The sequence below is a fragment of the Canis lupus genome, chromosome 9 (assembly GCF_011100685.1).
Source record: "Canis lupus familiaris isolate Mischka breed German Shepherd chromosome 9, alternate assembly UU_Cfam_GSD_1.0, whole genome shotgun sequence".
Classification (NCBI taxonomy): Eukaryota; Metazoa; Chordata; class Mammalia; order Carnivora; family Canidae; genus Canis; species Canis lupus.
Genome location: NC_049230.1, coordinates 17,652,068 through 17,674,149, shown reverse-complemented (window position 1 = coordinate 17,674,149; position 22,082 = coordinate 17,652,068). Strand labels below are relative to the sequence as shown.

Here is a 22,082-nt window from a genome sequence, read left to right as displayed (position 1 = left end):
GAGGTGGGAATTACTCTTCCATGTTACTGATGAGTGTTGGACAGATGCTGGGATTAATTGAAAAACTCTAGAAGCTGTGTGTGTGTGTGTGTGCAACTCTAAGACATGTTGAACTTACTAAGCTCCTTCACAGACTCAATCTCATCACGACAGTAACGGTTGCAGGTATTATCATCATGGAGAGTTCCTCGGTCAAATTTCTTACACTCCACACACTCCCTAAAAGAGAGAGGACACCAAGAGTAAGACAAGGGAGAAGCAAGCCTACACAGTCTGTCTGGCTCTGACCACCACACACCAAAAAGCTGCTCCGCCGCAGAAAATAAACACCTGTAAAACAATCCTGGGAGCCCAGAGGGTCAACTCTGGAGTTCAGAGTGAGAGGCCTGGCAGACAGAGGACCTCAGCACCCTCATTAAACTTCTTCATTTCCCATTCGAGAGAGTATGAAAGGAAATGAAGCCTACACCAGTTTGGGAAGCCTTAAAGGCAGAACCAGTCACATAGTCTGGGGGCCCAGTGCAAAAGGAAATGTTAGGTCCCTTGTTCAAAAATTACTAAGAATTATAAGACAGTACCAGCAGAGCAGTATACCAAGTGTAGGCCCCTTCTAAGCACAGAGCACTGTACAAATGCACAGACTGTGCACCCATGAGTCCAGCCCTGTTTAAAGTAGCAAGAGAAATGGCAGAGCATCCTTGACCCCCAGATGAGTGCAGTTTGTGCTGGTGACCTTCTCCCATCTCACAGCGTCCTTCATAACTCCAGCCCACATCTCCCCCAGCATCAGTACATTAGCAGTGGAACATTCTCCAGAAGCTCCCTGGTTTAGCCTTCCTCCCAACTCAGGGATTCAGGAATGGCAGCCCAGGGAACTGTTTCTCCAACTACAGTCCCATGGGAACTACCCTGGCCCCTGCAGGGTAGGCTCTCCCTCCAACTTTGCCCAAACTTTTCAGTGCAAAGAGGAAAGCTAGACTCCTCCCCAGCAGCTTCCTCTTCCTAAAGCTTTGGTGAGTAAGAGACAGGCCCTAGAGGGATTGGGGGGCTTGGGGTAGATTCCAGCCTGAGGTACCCTCTCCCTCTTTCCAGCACCCAGCTCTCTCCTATTCACTTCTCTGCCCACTCACTTCTTAAAGGTGCAGGCGTCAGGGCAGGTGGGGCACTTCTCGCAGGTGTCCCCGTAGGAGCCAGGTTGGATGCACACGCAGCTGCCACACTCACACTTGCCCCGACCGCCGCACAGCAGCCCGTTGCTGGACATGCACGTGTCAGTGCGCGTGGTACAGTTGCAGTAGTAGCCGGTCCAGTCGGAGTCACACAGGCAGTCCCCACAGCTGCACTGGCCATGGCCTGGAAGCACACAGCCCAAGGGGGCAGGGGGCAGGTGAGGGTCCCCACCCCGTGGCTCAGCCTGCTCCCTGCTCTACCTTCCTCTTCTGTCCTCCTGCCACCACTCGTTAGCACCACACCAAGTGGTTCACCACCTTCTACACTTTCCTTCCATCATCCCCAGGCCAAATCAACTGTCATGTGTTCTCCTGGCACTTGCGTGTACCTTTATTTTAACCCTTACAGTCAGCCCGTTTGTTTCCCTATCTGTTTCTCTTTCTAGATCATGACCTCCCCAACGGGAGAGGACCCATATCAATTTGTCATCAGTAGTGATTAGCATAACATCTGAAACAGAGTAGGCATGCAATCAATGTTTGTTTACTTATATATTCCTTTACTCAACAAATATTTATTGAGTTCATGCTGGGGCACTGGAGATTCGGCAGTGAACAAGACACACAAGGTCTCTATTTCCATGGAGTTAATCTCCTCAAATCCTGGAAAACATACACACATTCACCAGCATGTACCCCATGCTGCATGATCATTGCCAAGAGCCATCAGCCCTAGAAGGGAAGACCTATTCACTCTACTGCATGAGTGTAGGAATGGGAGAGAGAGGGCTGGGGTGGGGGTTAGGTTGGTTAAATGCAGGTGTTACATCCAGTGCTACATTCCCCCTAAGCATTTAACAAGGCTTGAAAACTCGGCTCCCAAACTTGGAAGAAAAGGTGACTCATTCTCAAGGATTCTGAATCAGGAAGAAGTGGATGAATAATAAAAATCTGATTGTTAATCAGAGGAAAGGCAGGGAGCAAGGCGGAAGTAACTTCAATTGGTCTGAAAACCACGCCACTTGTGTGAGCCAATGGGCCCCAAGATGGTGGAGGAGAGAGAGAGGTGCATAGGCAGGCTCAATCAGCCACTAGCTGGCACCTTCTGCTCCCCAGTGATAGCCAGGAGAGCGGGGCCCCCCAGTGTCCACTACAACCAGCTTTTAACCATAGGTCCTGGACAGGGAAAGGCAACCCCACAGAGGATTGGCAACACTGAGAGGCCTCAGCCTCCTCAGAAACCCCTGTCCCATAGTGTTTCCTCTGTGGGGCCAAACAAAGTAATCTTTGAGAAGATGATGTGCCAGGCAAGCCAGTGGGTAAGGCTGGGAGTCAAGTGGCAGGCTAGAGTCAGCAGGCGGATCCCAAGCCCCGGGAGGGTCAGCCCTTGAAAGGAAGCCACAGTGTGGTAATGTCACAGGACTGGCACCCCTCCAGCAAAAGGGTGGCTGAGCCTGGGTTCACAGGAAAGTCAGAGGAGGGAGCAAGGAATGAAAAGAAAGTGTAAGAGAGAGGAAGGAAATAGAAAAGAAGGCAGCAGGGGAGGGGTAGAGCTTAGGGAAGGGGAGGGGAAAGGCAGGAGCAGGCATTTCAGGTCCCAGGGAATGCAACTACTCTCCCTATGCAGCTTGACCCTCTGGGCTGACGCTTAGCTCCACTCTTCAGCCTTTATGAGACAGCCCTCTGTTTGACATCCTCTACTTCCTCCATGAAGCCACCCAGGCTTCCTCTGTCTACAATGAGTCTCTCTCCAGTGGACTCCTAGAACTCCCAGAACTCCTAGGACTATTCCCCAAGGACATCTCACTTCCAAGATTTGGCAGGTTCTGCCTCATGTTGTGAATTATCTTTAGGTAAGTTAATTAAGGGCAAAACTGTCTTACTTGTGTCTCTCTATCCCACAACACTACAGCACAGAACTCAGGGGTGGCTCAGGGTACCTAGTCAATCTATGCTCATGGATGTGGCAGGAATGAGAGTCCCTTAAGGACAAGGATGCACTCCCTGATGTTTGGGGCAGGAGTGCTGAGAACATGTAACCACAAAGACCATGCCCCAGTGGGGAGGGGGGGAAGGGGCGGGGAGGAGGAAGGCCAGAGCTGGGGAAATAGCTAAGTCATAGCGTGCCACCCTCCTGAGCCAGCTTGCAGCATAAAACAGACCACAGGCCAGCTGCTCTGGGAAGAGACAATGGTGAACCAGTCTACAAGCTGACAGGTCAGGAATCACACATGACCCCTGTTCACCCATAGGGACCAAGTGCCTGGCACAGAACAGGTGCTCAATAAGTGTGTGTTCCTGAGTATCTGTTACTGGAGAGTATGATGGTGGCACCACAGGATCCAGACCTGAAACCAGGAAGCACATAACTACTCTCAGAGTAGGGTAAGGAAGGCCTCTCAGAGACGACTGCGGCTGGCTGGGGTTCCCTCATGAGTTAAGCTGGAGCACACACTGAGGACGAGCTGTTCTTGCACCAGTAGGAGGCAGGAAGCAGGCTGCTGACCCAGGCAGCTTTGTTTTATGGCTTCAGTGCAGCCAGCAGCAGAAGGATCTGCTGGATAGGATCCCTCCCACCCTACATCACACCAGACCAGGAACCATGAGGCAAAGGAATAGTAGACCTCCCTCTGTCCCTGGTGCCCCCAAGGGGCTGTCTGTAGGCCTCTCCTAGGACCACCCTCTCCCCCTGAGTCCCAAGCTTCTCCACATGGTCTCCCACATCAAACTTACTCATTCCCTTTGGTGCTTTGAATATGATGTAAGTACTATTAAATATTAAAATGAGCTGAAATTCCTGCCTCAGCCCCTAATTCAAACTGCTGTTTGTATGTGTGTGCGTGTCTGTACCTGCTCTCATTCTCTCATTCTCTCTCCCCTCATCTCCCTGATGTTATTTCTCTGCAAGCTCTCTCTCAAATTTTGTTGGCATGAGTAAAGGAAATAATGTGGCAGATGATAAAAATAAGCGGGGAACCTGCGTGGCTGTGGTTGAATGTCTGCCTTCGGCTCTGGTCATTATCCCATGGTCCTGGGATCGGATGAGTCCCACACTGGGCCCCCCACATGGAGCTGCCTTCTTCCTCTGCCTATGTCTCTGCCTCCCTCTCTATGTCTCTCATGAATAAATAAAATCTTTTAATAAATTTTAAAAATAAGCCATTCTTATGTTACTTAGCCATCCTTGCTTTAGAATGACAGATTTACCTTTCTAATCAAGCTTTCTTTTTTAAGATTTTATTTATTTATTTGAGAGAGAGAGAGCACACATGAGCAGAGGGAGGGGGAGAGGGAGTGGCAGGGGGAGAAGCAGACTCCCCACTGTGCAGGGAACCCTATGCAGGGGCTCCATCCCAGGACTCCAGGATCATGACCTGAGCAGAAGACAGACGCTTAACCAACCAAGCCACCCAGGTGCCCCTCTAATCAAGCTTCCTTTGCATTCAGAATGCAAAGGAAGTCAATCTGAGTCATAGATCTGATCACCATGAAAGCCAATTATAATCTCTGTTGATTGGCTACAAAATATACCCATAAACCAATCCCAACCAATTTGCAAATGTCTTCAATCTCTCTGTCACAAGAGGGATCAAGCCTCAGTGATCATAACCCAGCAAAAACCTATCCCCAGTGCCCCAAGAACTACTCAGAACTGCCTATTTGCCTCTGAGAGTACTGTCAGCATGTCTGCAGATAAAGACTACACTCATGTCAGTTTGACTTCTTCTAGCTGGGGAAGTATCCTAGAAATGGTCTTTGGGGCAAGAAAAAACCAGCTTGAGATTTTCCATGGTCCTCAAGATCTTACTGAATTTTGTAATGAGAAGGACAAAAACTCAGTATCCTGAGGTAGGACTCAAAATCATAGTCCTCCATCTGTAGGCTGGACCTCTCAATGGCAATGATTTCCAATTTATGTGCTGTCCAGCGCACCAGCCACTGGCCACAAATAGTTCCTGAGCAAAAGGGGAACTGAATCTTTCATTTTTCATTGAATTTAAATGTTTAAATTTTACTTAAGTTATAATTCAATTTGCTTAATTTAAGTGTAAATAGCCACACGTGGCTACTATATTTGACAGCACAGGCCTAGAATCCAAAAAGCAATAGCACTGCCAATAATGATAACAAAATAGTGCCAACATATAATACATATATAATTTTCCAGCCTTTGTTCCAAGCATATTGCCTCACTAAATGTGTTCTATTGTCTTCCTTTTTTACTATTTTCCAAGTCTTATGATGAAAAGACAAATTCATGTAAAATAATTATTACTAATTTTACTATATATTCTGATAGCATGAAATTTTGAAATCTGTAACTACTAAAAATCTAATTACTATCAGTCAGTGATTTTTTTTTTTTTACCTAAAAAAAAAGGGATTGGTCCATATCCTTCAAACGATTAGGAATCAATGACTTAAAGTATTACCAAAAGGGCAGACGAAAGAAAAGAAAAAAAAAAGCTGTCTTCACCTTCAAGCTTCCCCACTCCTCCCCATGCTATTCTAGGAGAGAAGTCCCCTGGAGCAGAAGCTCACTTCCACTTCTGTGTGTGCCCCAGGAACAAGGACTCAGGGAGCTGAGAGGAATTAAAGAGAGCCTCCTTCTGTTTTCCATCGTGGGAGTGGAACACCATCCACTCGGCTCTGTCTGCCAGGCCTTCCTGTGCCTACCTAAGCCCTGGCCTAAAGTTTCCAGACTGCCAATGTGTGAGCGAGAATGCGTCCAGGGATAGGAGGGCAGGCAGTTGTACTCACCTGAGCACATCTCCCCCTTGTAGCGGACACAGGAGAAGTCATCACACTCGCAGTACTTGCCCGTGATCTTGCCAAAGTCACTGCTATGGCAGACACATTGGCCACACAGGCACTCGCCCCGCTGGCTGCAGGCGGGCTGGCCCTCCCGGGGGCTGCACTCGTCCTGCTGGGAGGGATGATAGTCCTCTTCCGAGCATTCACACTGGGACCCCAGCCAGCCAGGCCCACAGAGGCACACCCCACACTCAAAGGTCCCATTGCCATTGTTGCAGCGGTGACTGGAAGGCTCAGCCTGGGCCTGGCAGGCACAGTCACAGTCAAAGGTGACCTGGATGGTGAGGCTGTCTTTGAAGCCCACAGGCTTGATGGTGAAGGACTTCTCCTTCTCCTGGGGGCAGCCTCGCACTTTGGCCTCAATGCTGAAGCTCACCTGGGAGGAAAGGAAGATCACATTCAGACATGGGTGGACCCTGTTTACACTCTGGCCCCAGCGGAGAGAAGCTGTGCCCTGTCCTGTCCAGGGAATGTCCAACCCCCAGAAATCTGGAGTTCCTCAGTTTCCCCACTACCCAGGTCTGCAAAGCAAAAAGAAGAGCCTGGGGACAGGGCAGTCCAGGGTGGCTCAGTGGTTTAGAGCCACCTTCAGCCCAGGGCCTGATCCTGGAGACCCAGAATCGAGTCCCACGTCAGGCTCCCTGCATGGAGCCTGCCTCTCCCACTGCCTGTGTCTCTGCCTCTCTCTCTGTGTGTCTCTCATGAATAAATAAATAAAAATTTTTAAAAAAGAGCCTGGGACAGTTGTCCAGTTATATCTGGGTGCACAGATATGATTTACAGTCATAAGAGAGGCTAGGGTTTTCTTAATTCCACACACAAAATAAGCCAGCTCAAGCAGAACAGAACCTGTGATCTTATAAACATTCTGCTCTGGCCAACTAAGCTAGCTGGACTGATGACACAATGTCATATGTCTTTGTAGTAAGACATACACAGCACTATTTTGCACCACATGACACCACACAGTCACCAACCACAGGGTCAGGATCTGTTTAATTTCCATATGACATTTCATCACTGGAGCAATCGTACACCTTTCTGGCCAATATTTCTTAGATGGGGTATATGTACATGTTCTAGAATATAGATAGATATACAGACAGATGGATAGAGACAGATATACAGATGATATGGATATAGCTACCCCCCTTCTGCTTCTTTCCCTCTTCACCAACCCCTCCCCTTTAGGCAGAAGCAGAGGAGAAGCAACCACTAAGGAAAGAAAGCCATAGAGACCATAGAGGGACTGGAGGAGCAAAATGTACATTTGCATTCTGAAAGTCTATGACAGTGGGTGTTTGGTATTTTTGACGGTTCCATTTGCTGGTGAATCTTCAGCATCTAGAATGATGCCTGGCACAAAGTCAGTGCTCAATAAATACGTATAGATAACACTGTCACTTTACATTGTAGAGGAAAGAAAGGTGTTACCTTGGTTAGGGGCTTAAGGTAAGAGATATCTGCATTTGCAATCAACTAGGCATACACAAACAGAGGTAACTTAAATGCAAGTTTTTTTAAAATCCTGATGGTGAAGTTTACATAACAGAGAAGTTTAGACAACAGGAGCCTTGGAGGAAAAGGTTGGCAGCTCCATTATATCTAACTTGTTATGACCTTCAGGAAGAAGTTGTAGGGAAAGAAGGGGAGGGGTGATCCCAGATGCTGGGGGGGCGGGGTATAGGCTGGGGCAAGAGGTGCAGCTTCATGCCCTGCTCAGCTCAGCCCACCTCACCGTGTCTCCAATCTTGAGGCCGACACAAGACTTGAGGCCCGGGATGACCTCATTGTTGAGACAGGTGGCGTTGAACGATAGAGACAACTCCTCAGGGAGGTCACGCACTTCCAGCTCCACTTTAGAGCGGATTTTCTAAGCAGAAACAGGCAGAAGAAGGTAAGGAGATGAGCTGAGAGGAAGGGGATAGGAACCAATTCCATTCCAAGCAAAATCTATCAGGTGGCCCTGGATTCACACTGGCAGGGCCAGATGCTGAGGTTCACCTAGAAGCCGCCAGAGGAGAGCATCCCCAGGAGCCTGTTTCTTACTATATTTCTTGCCCAAGACCTGCTCCTCTCTCTCTCCAGTGGGGACTGGTGCATGGGTGAGTCTGAGTAGAATCTAAACCATCTACGCCCTCCTGCAAGCCTCATGGACATGCAAAAAGGGAGTGCTAGTCCTGCTCACCTTGGAGAGTAGCATTTTTTTCTAATTTTTAACCAAACTCACCTTCCCCATGGTTCAGCCCCCCTCTACTCTCTCATGTTGGAGCCCTATTCCTCACCCTATCCTTCCTCCAATTTGCTCCTTCCTCATCACCATCTCCAGCCTCTTTTTCCTTCCCACCTTCTCTAAGCTCTTCACCCATTGCTTCTAATACTCCCTGGCATTCCTTTATGAGCCATTTCTCTCTCTGAAAGCTGCATTCCTCCTGGTGCTGGCCATCTGCCAGTGTCTAGAAGAATAAGAGGAAGGCAGTGAAGGCTGCATGGTGGATTAACATCCAGGACTCCCAAATCTAGCCCTGCTGGGTAATGCCAAGTGAGGTGGATTCTTAGCAGGCCCATCCCCAGGCAGGACACTTACTCCATAAGCATCAACAATGAGCTGAAGGACATTGCTGGAATCCGTAGACAGAATCCCCACTGTGGTCCCTGGGATGAGCTCACTGTAGTTCTAGGAAGGAAGACAAAGATGGGCAAGGCTGACTGAATGAAGATAGTCATCTCCAAAAGCCCTCCCAAATGAGACCTTGAAGGGTCTTGAAGCGAAGATGGAGGGAATGATGGGATATTTTACCTGTCACTGCCAGTAATAAATCTAGCAGTTTTTCAGCCTTGAGTATAAAATTATAAAGAACCTCTCACATCCCCCACTAAATGATTCCCCTCTGGCTCTGCAAACACCAACACACCCATCCTGCTAGGTTCAAGGCTGGAGGAGAGACTATAAAAAGAACTCATTAGCTCCTGGGAAGAGGTTGGAGGAGAGGCTCTCCTGGTTGGGGACACTGGCCAATGCTTGTGTGCACTGGTTTCCTGACACAGGTCCACCCATCACGGGCCCCACTCCAGGAAGCCCTGAAGATGTAGTTACCTGGTAGAGATTGACCACATTTTCCGTTACTGCAAAGATCAAATTGATGTTTTTCTGGGAGAGCTTCTCTGTCATCAGTCCCAGAGAGGGATAATCCTGTAAAAAGAGAGAACATGGAGTTTGGTTAAGAATTCACCTCTGTTCACATACATCCCTGAATTCTAAGCCTTAGGACTCAGCTGATTTGGGCTGTGGCCCAGACGGTCGTGGTGCTTGAACCTTTCTACCCCATGATCAATATGAGGCAAGGGAGTAAGTAGCAACACAAACCCAATTGTGAACTCCAGGGATAGATGAAGAGGCAGAGGTTGGTGGTATCAAAACCAAGCATCTCTTTCTTCCCACTAGACTTCAATGCATTCATACCAAGGAGCAGCTTCCATGAGCCAGGTACTGTCAGGCCTCATTTTGTTTTCTATTAACTCATTTAACAAACACTTATTGAATGACAAATATATCATAGTCTCTGCTGCCAAGGAGTTCATAGGCTGGTACTGAAGACAGGTACATACAACTACAAAACAAAGTGAAGATCCAAAGAGTGGCATCACAAGGTGATGTTGGGGCTCAGAGGAGAGAGGGATGGGCGAGGAGCAGGAAGGAAGGAGGGGGCTGCAAAGCAGAACTTGCAGTCTTCCTATCCCTTGCTCTCCCATACGTGTCAGGCCTCATTTTGAAGTTTCTTCATTTTGTAGCTACTGATAAATGCCTTGGCCCAGTGTGTGCATCCTAGTGGCACACCACCCTGTGGTGGTCTCAGCCTTCCTTTCCAATCAGCATCCACATCTCTTCCCCTTCCATTTACCACTGAGCTAGCATACTCTTTCTCCCCCATGGAGTGGCCTTCTTTTTGGTAATCCTCCTCCTTCCTTAGACCCAGCCTAGGTCCTGCCTTCTATAGGAGGCCTTTCCTGACCATCCCAGTTCTGATGAGCTCTCCTCCTTTGGATTCCCCAAAGCCTTTATTGACTGCACTATTTAGCACTAATCACCTTCTTTACTAGTAGCACATCTCCTCAACTAAACCAAAAAGGGTATCTTAGATAGTCCCTTTATCTCCCTCAGCCCCTGAGGGAAGCACTAGGCAAGGCACTAGATTAGGTGTCAGGGATAACTGACTCGCCCAATGCCTTGCAGTGCCCAACTTAGACATGGCTGACACCAAGGAACTCAAGCCATAACAGGGATGCTGGTGAATTGTGAACATGTCCCTGGGATCCTAGACCTTGCAGGGAGCTCATGAGATCATCCAGCTCGGACTCCTGCCTTTACACAGGTATACCGTTAAGCCACCTAGACAAGCTGTTTTGTTGTATTGTCTTTAAGAGATGAAGAGTTCATACCTACCCCCCAGATACCCAGAGTATCAGTATTCTGAGGGTCTTACATTTCTTTATGGCTTACAGTAATAACTCCATTCCTCTTAATTGACCCTCAAAGGCCATAGAAAACAACTTATAAGAAGTCTTCTCATATATCAGTTAAACTTTCTTTCAAGCTAAGTGACTTGGACCCCTTCAATCTTTCCCCACAGGAACAGATATCCACTCTTTTGATGATCTTTGTCTCTTTATCCCCTATCTTCTTCCAATAACCACAAGTGAACATGGCATTCTAAGAAGAGGCTAATCTGTACACAGTACACAGGAAGGCCTGCTTTCCAACTAGACCTGCAAAAGTCTTTTGGGTCAATTCTGGAGGCCATGATACTGCTGCTGGTGCTGGAGGCAGTGGAGACAGTGGTGGCAGGAGCAACCACAGCCAGGACTACTTATAATGGCTGTGCAGTCTGTCCCCTGGATGAAAGTGTCCAGTTGGTACGGGGGGTGGGGGGAGCAGTGAGAGGAAAGGCTGACACAAGCCCTGCACCCTGCACAGGGAAAGAGCTGCCATCTTCATACTCACACAGAAACTCTGCCTGGGTAAGCGTAGCCCTGGCCATAGTAAATGGGGACCACAGGCGGTACCAAGAATCTCACCATGGTAGTGGAGGCAGAATAATGGTTGTCACTGCCAATGTGACACTGCCCATCGTTAGGTTGGACAATGCCTGCCAGCCTTCCATCCAGCGCTATATGGGTCTTGGCATCAGTGGTAAATACCAGCAAGTGGGATGCATCATTCCTCCAGCCAATCTTCTCCTGTTTTAAAAAATAAATAAATAAGCAAAAGAGAGAAGGCAACTTTAGCCATGTCATTGGTACAAGACAAAGACCCAAGGACTTCCACGCTGAAGAGCTGAATAAGTCATCTTGAAGAAAGGCTTCAGTCCCAGTCCTTAGAACACAATCTGGAGCTTTTCCAATTCAAGGGTTTCTGTTCTCTTAGGAAAGGAGCCTCAGCTGATTAGTTCAAGCAGTTGAAAGACACATACTTCAACTCTAAATATAGCTTTTCCACAATAATCATGTAGCCTGTCTAGAAACCCACCAGCACAGGTGGAACTGAGCTGGGCTACAGAAATCCCATCTGAACATCTGTCCACTTTGCTAAGGTTAAGTCAACCAGGCTTGACTCTGATACACTTCCAGAGAAGGCAAGAAGATACTCTACCCAGAAAACATCTGGGGTCAATGAGGTTCAAAACATGTCAGCTCTGGCCAGGGAGTGACACAAACAAAGACTGCCTCTCAGGAGAAACTTACTGCTCACACCATACAAAACTCGGCTTACTTCCTATCTCTTTTTCACACTAATTCCCACAGCTGAACCATTTCCTTCCCCCATTTTAATATATGACAACCACACCAGACGTTCAATGCCCTCCAAACTCACATCACAGACTGTAGCCTGCATGATAGCATCAAAGCCGCCCTCTGGGGCATCTCGGTTCCGTGACACACTCTGCTTTTTCACTTCCTCATTGAAGCGGGTCACCTGGTCAGTTAGCGTCAGCACATGTTTGTAGCCAAACATAGGCAAACAGGTGGTCTTCATACTGGGGATGGAGGGGGATAATTTAAGCAGACACCCTGATGGGAAAGGCTGTATGGGAAGTGAGAGTGAGAGAAGGGGAGACAGAGAGAGCACAATGCCCAGGCCAATTCTCTACAACCACAATTACCCAGACCGTTCAGACTCCAAACCCCTCACATCGCCCGAGCCATCACAATGGCTTTCCCTTCTAGCGAGGGTGGAAGATAAGACAGTGAGCTGTGGAACCAGACTGCCTGGGTTCAGGTCCCAGCACTTCATCATGGGACAAGCTTCTCTATAAAAATGAAGACATGATAGGTTATATCTCCTAAGAGTTGTTGTGAGGCTTAAATGAGTTAATTCATGTAAAGCACTTCTATTAGAGTGAGGCTATGGCTCACTATGCTATCACTTTAGGCTTAACATTTCTCTGAAGTAACATTAACACAATGATAAAGCAAAAGTTCATCAATAACTTAATGTCCATGAACTATTGACACATTGACAGATCTGTGCTCGACAAGAGCATTTCTGTCCTCAGCCCAGTGGCTTGTTTAATCGATGGCTGACATCTTTGCTGGTGAAACTTACAACCCAGATAGGCTAAAAGGGTACATCATATAAATTCAAAAACTAAAAAGTAAATTCATATGTTGTCAGGCTCAGTAACCATCATTTTAAATTAGTACACTCCATGGATTTTTAAACTCTCCACCAATTAAATAAATAAGCCATTCAGCTGTAAGCCAAAGTGTGAACAGAGACACACATCAACCTTTGGATTTATCAGAAGGTTCAATAAATATCATTTCTACTCTATTTATACTCCACTAGGACCTAATCCCTTGCACTTTAACTCTGTAGGACTATGAGTTAATACTCCTGATGAGGAGGAGGACAATGGAATCAATTCTTCTGAAATCATAATTCCTCTATTTACTTATCCATAAATTTCTCTCAACTTTTTATCTCATTTTCCTCCCATTCTCTCTGGTGTCCTGCTTATTTGTGACCAAAACCAAGAAGGTGATTAGTTTTCTTTCTGGAAATTGTCTACCCTGTGGATTCTAAATGCCCATCTGTCTAATACTCTGGGTCCCAAGGGTCATAGAGGTTTTGGCAGTTACTACCCTCCAAACAGCCTTGGATTCTATTGACACATCACTCCACATTAATAGGCCAGCTCACTTGCCAGACAGGAAGACCAAGGTAGAAAGGAGATATGATCTGGCCAGCAATAAAGCAATCCTAGAGCCAGAAACAGGAAGCAGGACTTGGACCTGCCTGAGACAAAGGGGAGGAATGCTGCCCTGGCTTCCACAGGGAGGTACTTACTCATAGCAGGGGTTTTTGAGGGCCTCTGGTGGGGAGATGTACATGTATGGAGACACAGGCTTGTCCACAAAAGCCCCGAAGCCAATCCGCAAGTTACTGGTGAGCTTGTGCATCTGGGAGGCCAGCTTGGTGCCTAGGTTCTGGATGCTCGACAGATCATCCTTCATGGAATAAGACAGGTCCATCAAGTAGTAGATGTCCACAGGGTAATCCTCTACTTGCCGAACTTGGATGGAGAAATTCTTTGAATCATCTGAAAGGCAAGAGGATGTTAGTTTTTCTCCTTTTCTCCAAGATTTCATAAGTGGATTTGGACACACTTGAAATTAAGTAACTTCTTGATCAAATCAAACTTGAAAGCCCTGGTCCCTTCTCCTCTTCCCTTGCAATTCTTTTCTTCTTCCAATCTCTTGATCCTCTTATGATTAACCTCTTTTTTTCCCCCATTCTAAAATTCTCTACCCTTTCCAAATGCCCCCCTGCCTAACCCTCTGGGTCCCAAGGGTCACAGAGGTTTTGGCTGTCACTACACTTCAGACTCTGTAAAAGACAGGAACTATGTCCTGCCCTTCTCTGAATCCCATAGCACCCAACAGATGCCTTGCACAAAGAAGGTACTTGGCGGGCAGCCCGGGTGGCTCAGTGGTTTAGTGCTGCCTTCAGCCCAGGGCGTGATCCTGGAGACCCAGGATCGAGTCCCACATCAGGCTCCCTGCATGGAGCCTACTTCTCCCTCTGCCTGTGTCTCTGCCCCTCTCTCTGTGTGTCTCTCATGAATAAATAAATAAAATATTAAAAAAAAAAGAAGGTACTTGGTTAAATCTTTTTTTTTTAAAGATTTTATTTATTTATTCATCAGAGAGTGAGAGAGAGCACGCGCATGCAAGAGAGAGAGAGAGAGGGAGGGAGAGAGAGAGAGGGAGGGGGAGAGGGGGACGGGCAGAGACACAGGGAGAGGCACAGGCAGAGACACAAGCAGAGAAAAAAGCAGGCTCCATGCAGGGAGCCCAATGTGGGACTTGATCCCGGGACTCCAGGATCATGCCCTGGACCGGAGGCAGGTGCTAAACCACTGAGCCACCCAGGGATCCCCCAAATCTTCTGAATATAATTGGAAAGTCTAAATCAATGCTTCGAAAAGCCTGTCTCATAGCCTAATCTTTCCTTCCCTGTAGGTCTCCTGCCCCTATATTCTCTGTCCCTGTGCCCCTCATCTAATCTCACCTGGAAAGGGGGCTTAACAATTATAAATTGCCTTCTCATCTTCTCATTTGAGCCTCAACACAAGGTTGTCAGGTAAAACAGGCATTAGGGAAAAGAAGAAATAAGCATTTTGTCAAGTTCCTTCTCTGTTAGAAGATTTAAGTAACTTGCCCAAGGTCAAAGAGCTAATCTACGGGAGAGTCAAAATTCAAACTCAGATCTTCTGACCACAGGTTCCAATACCTTCCATTATCCTGCATTTTCCAGCCCAACACTGCCCTCAATATCCTTCTCTTCCCACCCCATTTCCATTGTGAAATGTCCTGTGCCCATCTGTCCAGGGTCTCTCCCTGAAAAGAGCCCTCAACCTACCTGGCCGGAGCCGCAGCGCAATCCTCTGAGGGCTGACTTGAGTAATCTGGGAGCTGTCTCCAGAGCCCTTGTTGCTAAGGGGCCTGGCCTCCAGGATGCGGACCTCACTGATGGGGAACTCAATGGATTCCAGGGCACAGTTATCCTTCAGCAGATTTTCCTTCAGGTTACAGCGGGGAGAGCCCAGAGGCAGGGCCTGTAAGACAGGAGCCCAAGGTGAAGCCTGTGATTGGTGCTATGTGGCTCTCTGTCTCCCATAGGCTAGGCCAACTCCCAACAGCCTAGAGCTCACCCAGCCCTCTGGAGCTAAACCAGCAAAAATGAATTTGGGTGGTCCCTCCTAAGATAGCTCATCATACAGAAGGGGGAAACTGAGGTACCAGAAAGGTTAGGTGAGTACCTATTCACAGATTGGTAGCTAGGAAGAGGGCTAGAATTGTAAAATGCCTGTTAGACCAGTGGTTTTCAGGGACACCTGGGTGGCTCAGTGGTTGAGCCTCTGCCTTCAGTTCAGGTCATGATCCCAGGATCCTGGGATCGAGTCCTGCATCAGGCTCCCTGCAAGGAGCCTGCTTCTCCTTCTGCCTATGGCTCTGCCCCTCTCTCTGTGTCTCTCATGAATAAATAAAAATAAAATCTTAAAAAAAAAAAAGGCCAGCAGTTTTCAAACTGAAATGTGACCCACACCTGGATCCCAAAAATCAATGTAGGGGACTCAGCCTCCAATTTATTCAATAAAATTCAACTGAATAGAATAGAAAGTATCAACATATATACATACATAGTAAAACTAAATACTGTTTTATGAAATGTTTATATATGGGGAGTTGGATAAAATAAATGACAATATGCAATGCATTTCTTTCTCTAGGTCAGGGTCAAACAGTTTGGAAGCCACTATGTCAAGACACTGGCTAGGGTGTGAGATCCCAGAGGGCAGGGGCTATTCCCTCTTTTCCCAGCACCCAACCCAGGAGTCACCACAAAGGTCGTAGGGGGAACAAGGATGGGGAGGCAGCAGAGCTGGGCCTAAGACTGGAGTAGACTGACAGAGACTACATCTCAGCATTGTCTCTTGCTAGCTGGTTCCTTGGGTAAGTCACCGAAGCTCTCCATGCCTCACTTCTCCAGCTATAACAAGAAGATAATAAAAGACCACACTTACAGGGATGTTATGCAGGACTAAATAAGACAATGCTTATAAAGATTTATTTATTATTTGAAAGAGAGAGAGGGGGGGAGGGAGAAGGGGCAGAAGGAGATGGCAAGAGAGAGAATCTCAAGCAGACTCTAAGCTCAGCACAGAGCCTAATGCAGGTCTCGATCCCATGATCCTGAGATCATGACCTGAGCCAAAATCAAGAATTGGCCGTTCACCTGACTGGGCCACCCAGGCACCCCAAGACAATGCATATAAAATCCACAGTATAGTGCCTGCCATGGAATAAGTGCTCAATAAATATTAGCTGTTGTTATGAGATGCTCTATAAATAGCTCCTGGATAAGTGAGTTATGAATAAACTCCACAAGCTTGGGCAGATCCCATGATGCCAGCCACTGACGAGAGCCTATCCTATCACTTCACTTTAAACTTCCTCTCTCACCCTGGACAAAAGGTAAACTGAGTACCCTTCCAAACACCCTGGTGTGTATCCCTTGGCTCTCTGAATCGCTGTGTGTCTATACCTGAGTACTGAGTGGAGGGTGTGCTGCAACGGAAAGAAATCAGGAATCAGGTTCAATCCTGGCTCTACCACTAGCTGGCCCTGTGCCCTCAGACTACTCATTGCACCCCTCTGAGCCCTGGTGTTCTCACCTGCTGGATAAGGGGGTAGGTGACATGGCAATTTCGGTCCCTTCCTGCTCTGTGCCCAGCTAACACAGTTAGCCAGCACTGTGTGGGTGTCAGTCTATGAGGGCTCCTTCCTTGCAAGTCTGGGGTGGGGAGGACCGGCTAGAAAGCTGGAAAACTCTTCCCTGGGCCTGTATCACAATATTTAGAACTTTGGGCCCTCAATCCTCACCTCTATCACTACCTATTCCTTCTCACAACTGTCTCCAGAAGTCAGCCAAACAACCCATACCATTATCCCAGAAAACTGGCATTAACATATTGAGAACTCAACACATGTCAGGCATGGCAATACGCACTTAATGTGGATTCCTCCGCATGTGGAACCCTCCTGTGTACAGCTCTCTCAGGCTGGAATAATAATAATAATAATAATTATTATTATTATTATTATTTCACAAGTGATAAACCTGGGGCTTGAGGAATTCACAAATGAGGAAGCCAATCTTCCAAGAAAGAAATCTAAGGCTTGGAGAAGTCAGCCACCTGCCCAAAGTTCCAGAGCTAAGAACGGCAGAAGTGAGGTGCTTCCTAGATTGTCTGACTGACATGATCCTCATAAAAGGAGAGTTTGTGTTCAATGCCATATAGAGTGAGAATCGAGGCAGAGAAGTAGAAGTATGCAAGCAATGGTCCCAGAAAGACCACACCTGAGAATGCCCTAGTAGGGAACAGAAAGTATGAAGGGGATGTGGAAGGTGTGGGAAGGAGAGGTAACATTCTGCCTCCTTGGCCCCTGCAGGTGGCTGGTAGCCTTATTTCAAGGGGAGGAATTTGGCCACAAGTAACCATCCATACTCAATAAATCAGAACTCCATAGCCTAAAGCCCCTCCTGATGCTTAAAGTCTCTCTCCCTCTCATGCCCAGCTCTTGTCTGATAGGCTGAAAGGCTTCCCCAGGTGGATGGGAGTGTGAACATCAGCAGGGATGTAGACTGAATGTCTGTATCCCCCCAGGATTCATATGTTAAACCCTAACCCCCAAAGTATTAAGAGGTAGGGCATTGGGAGGTGATTAGGTCTTGAGGTAGAGCCCTCATGATGGGATTTGTGCCCTTAAAAAAGAGGTCTCAGAGAGTCCCCTGGCCCCTTCTGTTGTGTCACAGCAAAAAGACAGCCACTACAACACAAAATTTGCTGAAACCTTCATCTTGGACTTCTCAGCCTCCAGAACTGTACAAAATATGTTTGTTCTCAAGCCACCAGGGCTATGGTATTTTTGTTATAGCAGCCTGAATAGACTAAGATAAACAGCATGAAGACTACCTTGGCCCAGGCATGAAGTAGAAAAAAAATTGGAAGCCAGCAGCTTCCTTCTTTCCCACTCAGCCTCACAAGTGTGATTTGGATAAATGGGAATGGGAAACAGTGCCTAAACCTTAAACTTCTTGGTTCCAAAGATTCCAGCAGAGGCATCATGGATCCTCCAAGTCTCCGAAAGAGTCAAAAATGCCCTCCCTGCTCCCAGCCTGGCATAGGACAGGATGGCAGAGGGGAGAACTTGGGAGCATTTGGAGTTCTAGTGCCCAAACTCTTCTTGCTGCCCCTGCAGGCTCTCCCAATTCTTCTCCCTGAGGAAGCAGTCTCCTGTTCAGAGCACTCCCACCTTATCTCTGATTCCAGCTGCCCACAAAACCCCACAGAGAAAATCTTCCCAAAAAGGCGATGACTGGATAGACCCAGATGCAAGGAGGAGCTGATCCTTTCCAGGACTCACGCAGATGCCGAAGGACTGGGGGAAGGGGAGACTGGGAAATGAAATGAGAGCAGTATGGAGGCCACTGTGTATCTTTAAGCTGCATCCAAGAAGGGAGAGAATGTTCTTGAGGGGGTTTTCTGACTCCCTGTTTTTTCCAACGCAACAGTGCTTATTACAAGAAGGTCTGAAGTGCTAAGCCCTGCTGACTGTCCTTATGGTTTGTTATGAATTTCCTTAGAAATATAAACACTGAGAAACAAAAACTGTTTCCCTCCCTCCCTCTGTGGTCGCTGACATCAGAGGTCAGGAAGACAACAGGCCTGCTCTTCACCATGCTCTCCCTGAGAGCCTCCTGTCCCAGAAGGATACAAAAGTGGTGACCTCAACACACTTGGGCAACATTCCCTTTCTTACTAACCCAGACTGGGAAAGTAGAGGAATGTCTCTAGGTTACTCAGAGAAATAACTGGAAGGAGGGAGGAGGAATGTTAAAGTTCTAGTTCCCAGTGAAACCGGATGTGACACAAAAGGGCAGAAATAACCAAGACCCAGGGGAGGATCCTGAGCACAGAGGTGGGAAGTTCCAGCCCACGCGTGGCGTGAGCTGAACCCTCTCCCTCTCCTGGGAGGATGATGCACACTATTAATCCCATTCTCCATTCATCCCATTTTGGAAATTGGGAAAATAAAGCATGAAAAACTGTCATTATCCTACCTACCTATCTCACAGACTTTGGCAGGGGATCAAATAAGACTGTGAACATGAAATGCTTTCAAAATATGAAAAATCTCAATATAAGTCAAACATATTCAAATCCTTTTGATATGATATGATATGATGTCATATGATATGATGGCATATATCATATCATTGCATTTATCTGATAAATACAGATAGAAGGTGGCTTTTTCTACTATTACCATTAAAATTACTACTATTATTGTATACTCTTTTCTTGGAAGACAAGGGACAATAGGCCCTGCTACTTATTTTTTCTCCCAGAGAACTACCAAATGCCTCCAACTGAAATAAATTAACGTTGTTTTCTTGATTGTTTCAGTGAGAACAAGAAATCACTTGAGCATATAGAGAAGCAGAGGAAAAGAAAAGCACTTTGATTTATAGCTAGCTGTTGGTATCCATACCCCACTGTTTGGGGGGAGCACTTTTAATATTATACTTTTATTTTTACAACAAGTTGAGCAAAACTCTCAAGATGAATATTTAAACTCTGGATGTTGAAAAAAATTAGAAAGACAAGCTGCAGACAAGTAAGAACAAAATTATGCTGTGACTAAAAAGGAATTAAATAATGGCCCCATACGTGTTCCCTACAGATGCAGAGAAGAAAATATGTACTCCTACTAGAGTCTATTTGGCTAGACCCAAACTCATTCTTCTTTATTCATCCTTGGCTGTCAGGCTGAGTGTGAGCTGGTCCACCTTCTGATGTGTACTCAGGACTATGTAAGAATTCCTAGTATTTCCCTCCATCTTAGAATTGCCAAATTTAGCAAATATTTGAGACATACTTATATTAAAAACTATTTGTTGTTTAATTCAAATTTAACCGGACATCCTATATTTTATCTGGCTGCCTTAACTCCACCTCTGCCTACCATGATCCCAGATCAGCCCCTTTGATCAGTAAGGTTTGCCAAACCTGCTATCGTAACAACCCATTCCAATGCAAAAGGTCCATGATCTGACCTGGGAACCTTTATATTGAACAAACAATCCCAAGTGACTCCTACAACCAAGCAAGTTTGAAAGGTTCTAGATTCCAACATGGCACCAGTGAAGCTGAGACCATGAGTTGAATCTCTGTGTGATCTTGGCCTCTTGGTGATATTCACAGCCAAGAGGCAGCACACCACTCCCACCCATATCAGTATGCAACACCCCCAAGAACACACCCTATGCAGATGGCCCCAAACTCTGCACTCATCCACTTTGGCTATGTTTTCCTATGACCCAGCCAAGCACTTGCTATACACACCCAGAGCTGCTGTCCTCTAGGACCACGGGAAAGCTGAGCCCAACCAGTTGTTTTTCCAGGCACTGCCAACCCTGCCTGCAACTGCCAAGGTAAGGGAGGCAGAAGTAGAGGGCCCTCTAGGGTCAATTATTCAACAAGTCACATACAAAATGGCCCGGAGGGTTCACTTCTGGTTTTGTAAGTCAATAGCCAAGACACTTTCAGTGGTTAAACTTGGCCTGTGCAGGGGAAATCCTCAGGGAAAAAAAAAAAAAAAACACCAGCAGTCAAGTTCAGGTTAGAGCCTGGGATTCCCATCTCCCACTCCTCCCTGGAGGAGGCTGGCTGACACACTTTGCCTCACACTGGGCTCCTCTGCTATCTCTCTTCCCCTCCTCCTCCTTTCCCAGAGATAGTTGTAGTCATTCACTAAACGCTTGGCTTCACCCACTTTCCTGTTTATATTCCATTCTTCCAGAGAATATATTATTGGACCTTCTACTTCCACTCATCAGTATTTTTTGGTTCATGATGCACTCATTTCCTCTCTGACTCCCCCACCACTACCACCATCCCTAACTTATGCTTTGATCCTACCCTGCACCTTCTCCCCATGTCCTCCCCTGGTCTGCCCCAGGGGACACCATTCACTATAGTCATCTACAAATATTCTGCACTTGACTCTCCAAAATCTGGTCACATGACCTATGGGCTCTGTCTGGTTAGGCCTCAGCATACCTCAGCTACAGGGCTTGTCCCCTACGCAGATCAAAAGGGGGGACAGACACTCCAAGTATAAGTTTTCTTTTTCCCCAGACTCCTCTTAGTCACATTTGCCTGCACTTTCTGTTCACTTTGGGTGGAAAAGGAGAGAAAAGGAATGGGGAGCATCCTCTGAGTGGCACTAGGGCTTCTCCCCTGGCTAACCCATCTGCTCTAGCCAGCTTCAGGCCATTGAATCCAAGAAGCTCTCCCTTCTTCCAGGATGTAGTTGCAGAATTCCAACTTCCTTACAAAAGCAGCTTAATAATATTATGATGGCAACCAAGGGAAGGAAGATACGGCAAATGAGAAGGGAGGAGGCCACATCACACTTGAGTGGCCAGCTCAGCCCAGAGGGGTGGAGAACCTGTGGGGGTGGAAGGGATGGATTCACCCACCCCCTCCCCACCCCTCACTCCCAGCCCCAGGGAATGTTTCATTTGCTAAATGAAGTCAATGTGGCCCAGATGTTGGGCAGCTGCCTCTGGAAGGAGTTCCCGTGCTGAAACTGTACAGAGGCAAAGCAGTGTGTTGGGCTGGCCTCTGCAGCTCTGGCAATCCTCCTGTCTAGGGGTAAACACAGCCTCCCAGCTCCCACTCCCTCCCCCCCTCCTCACACCCCACCAGCCAACCAGGAAGGTTGCCTTTTTAGGAAACTCAGCAGATTGGGAAGAGAAGCAAAGAGAATGAGGAGGCCTGATTCAAGCAGTTGAGTAGTTGAGCAGTCATAAAACTGCAGAGGGCAGAGACATGCTTTTATGACAGAGAGGTGGCCTCAGGTGGCTGGAAGTTCAGGTAACCACCTGGGGGAGGAGGGCAGACCAATGACTCAGCCTCAGACTCTGTAATCACTGGAATCACTCCAGCTACACTCACCACCCCC

General features: G+C 47.2%; 1 protein-coding gene across 1 annotated transcript in view; it reads right to left on the bottom strand.

Annotated features, from left to right (window-relative positions):
- Positions 1–22,082, bottom strand: part of ITGB3 (integrin subunit beta 3) — a 48,493-nt gene that overhangs the window by 9,697 nt on the left and 16,714 nt on the right. The window contains 10 exon segments of the mRNA NM_001003162.1: positions 119–219; positions 1,131–1,353; positions 5,931–6,360; positions 7,723–7,857; positions 8,572–8,661; positions 9,082–9,177; positions 11,061–11,222; positions 11,857–12,019; positions 13,333–13,585; positions 14,908–15,103. Coding sequence (NP_001003162.1) covers positions 119–219; positions 1,131–1,353; positions 5,931–6,360; positions 7,723–7,857; positions 8,572–8,661; positions 9,082–9,177; positions 11,061–11,222; positions 11,857–12,019; positions 13,333–13,585; positions 14,908–15,103 — 1,849 coding nt within the window.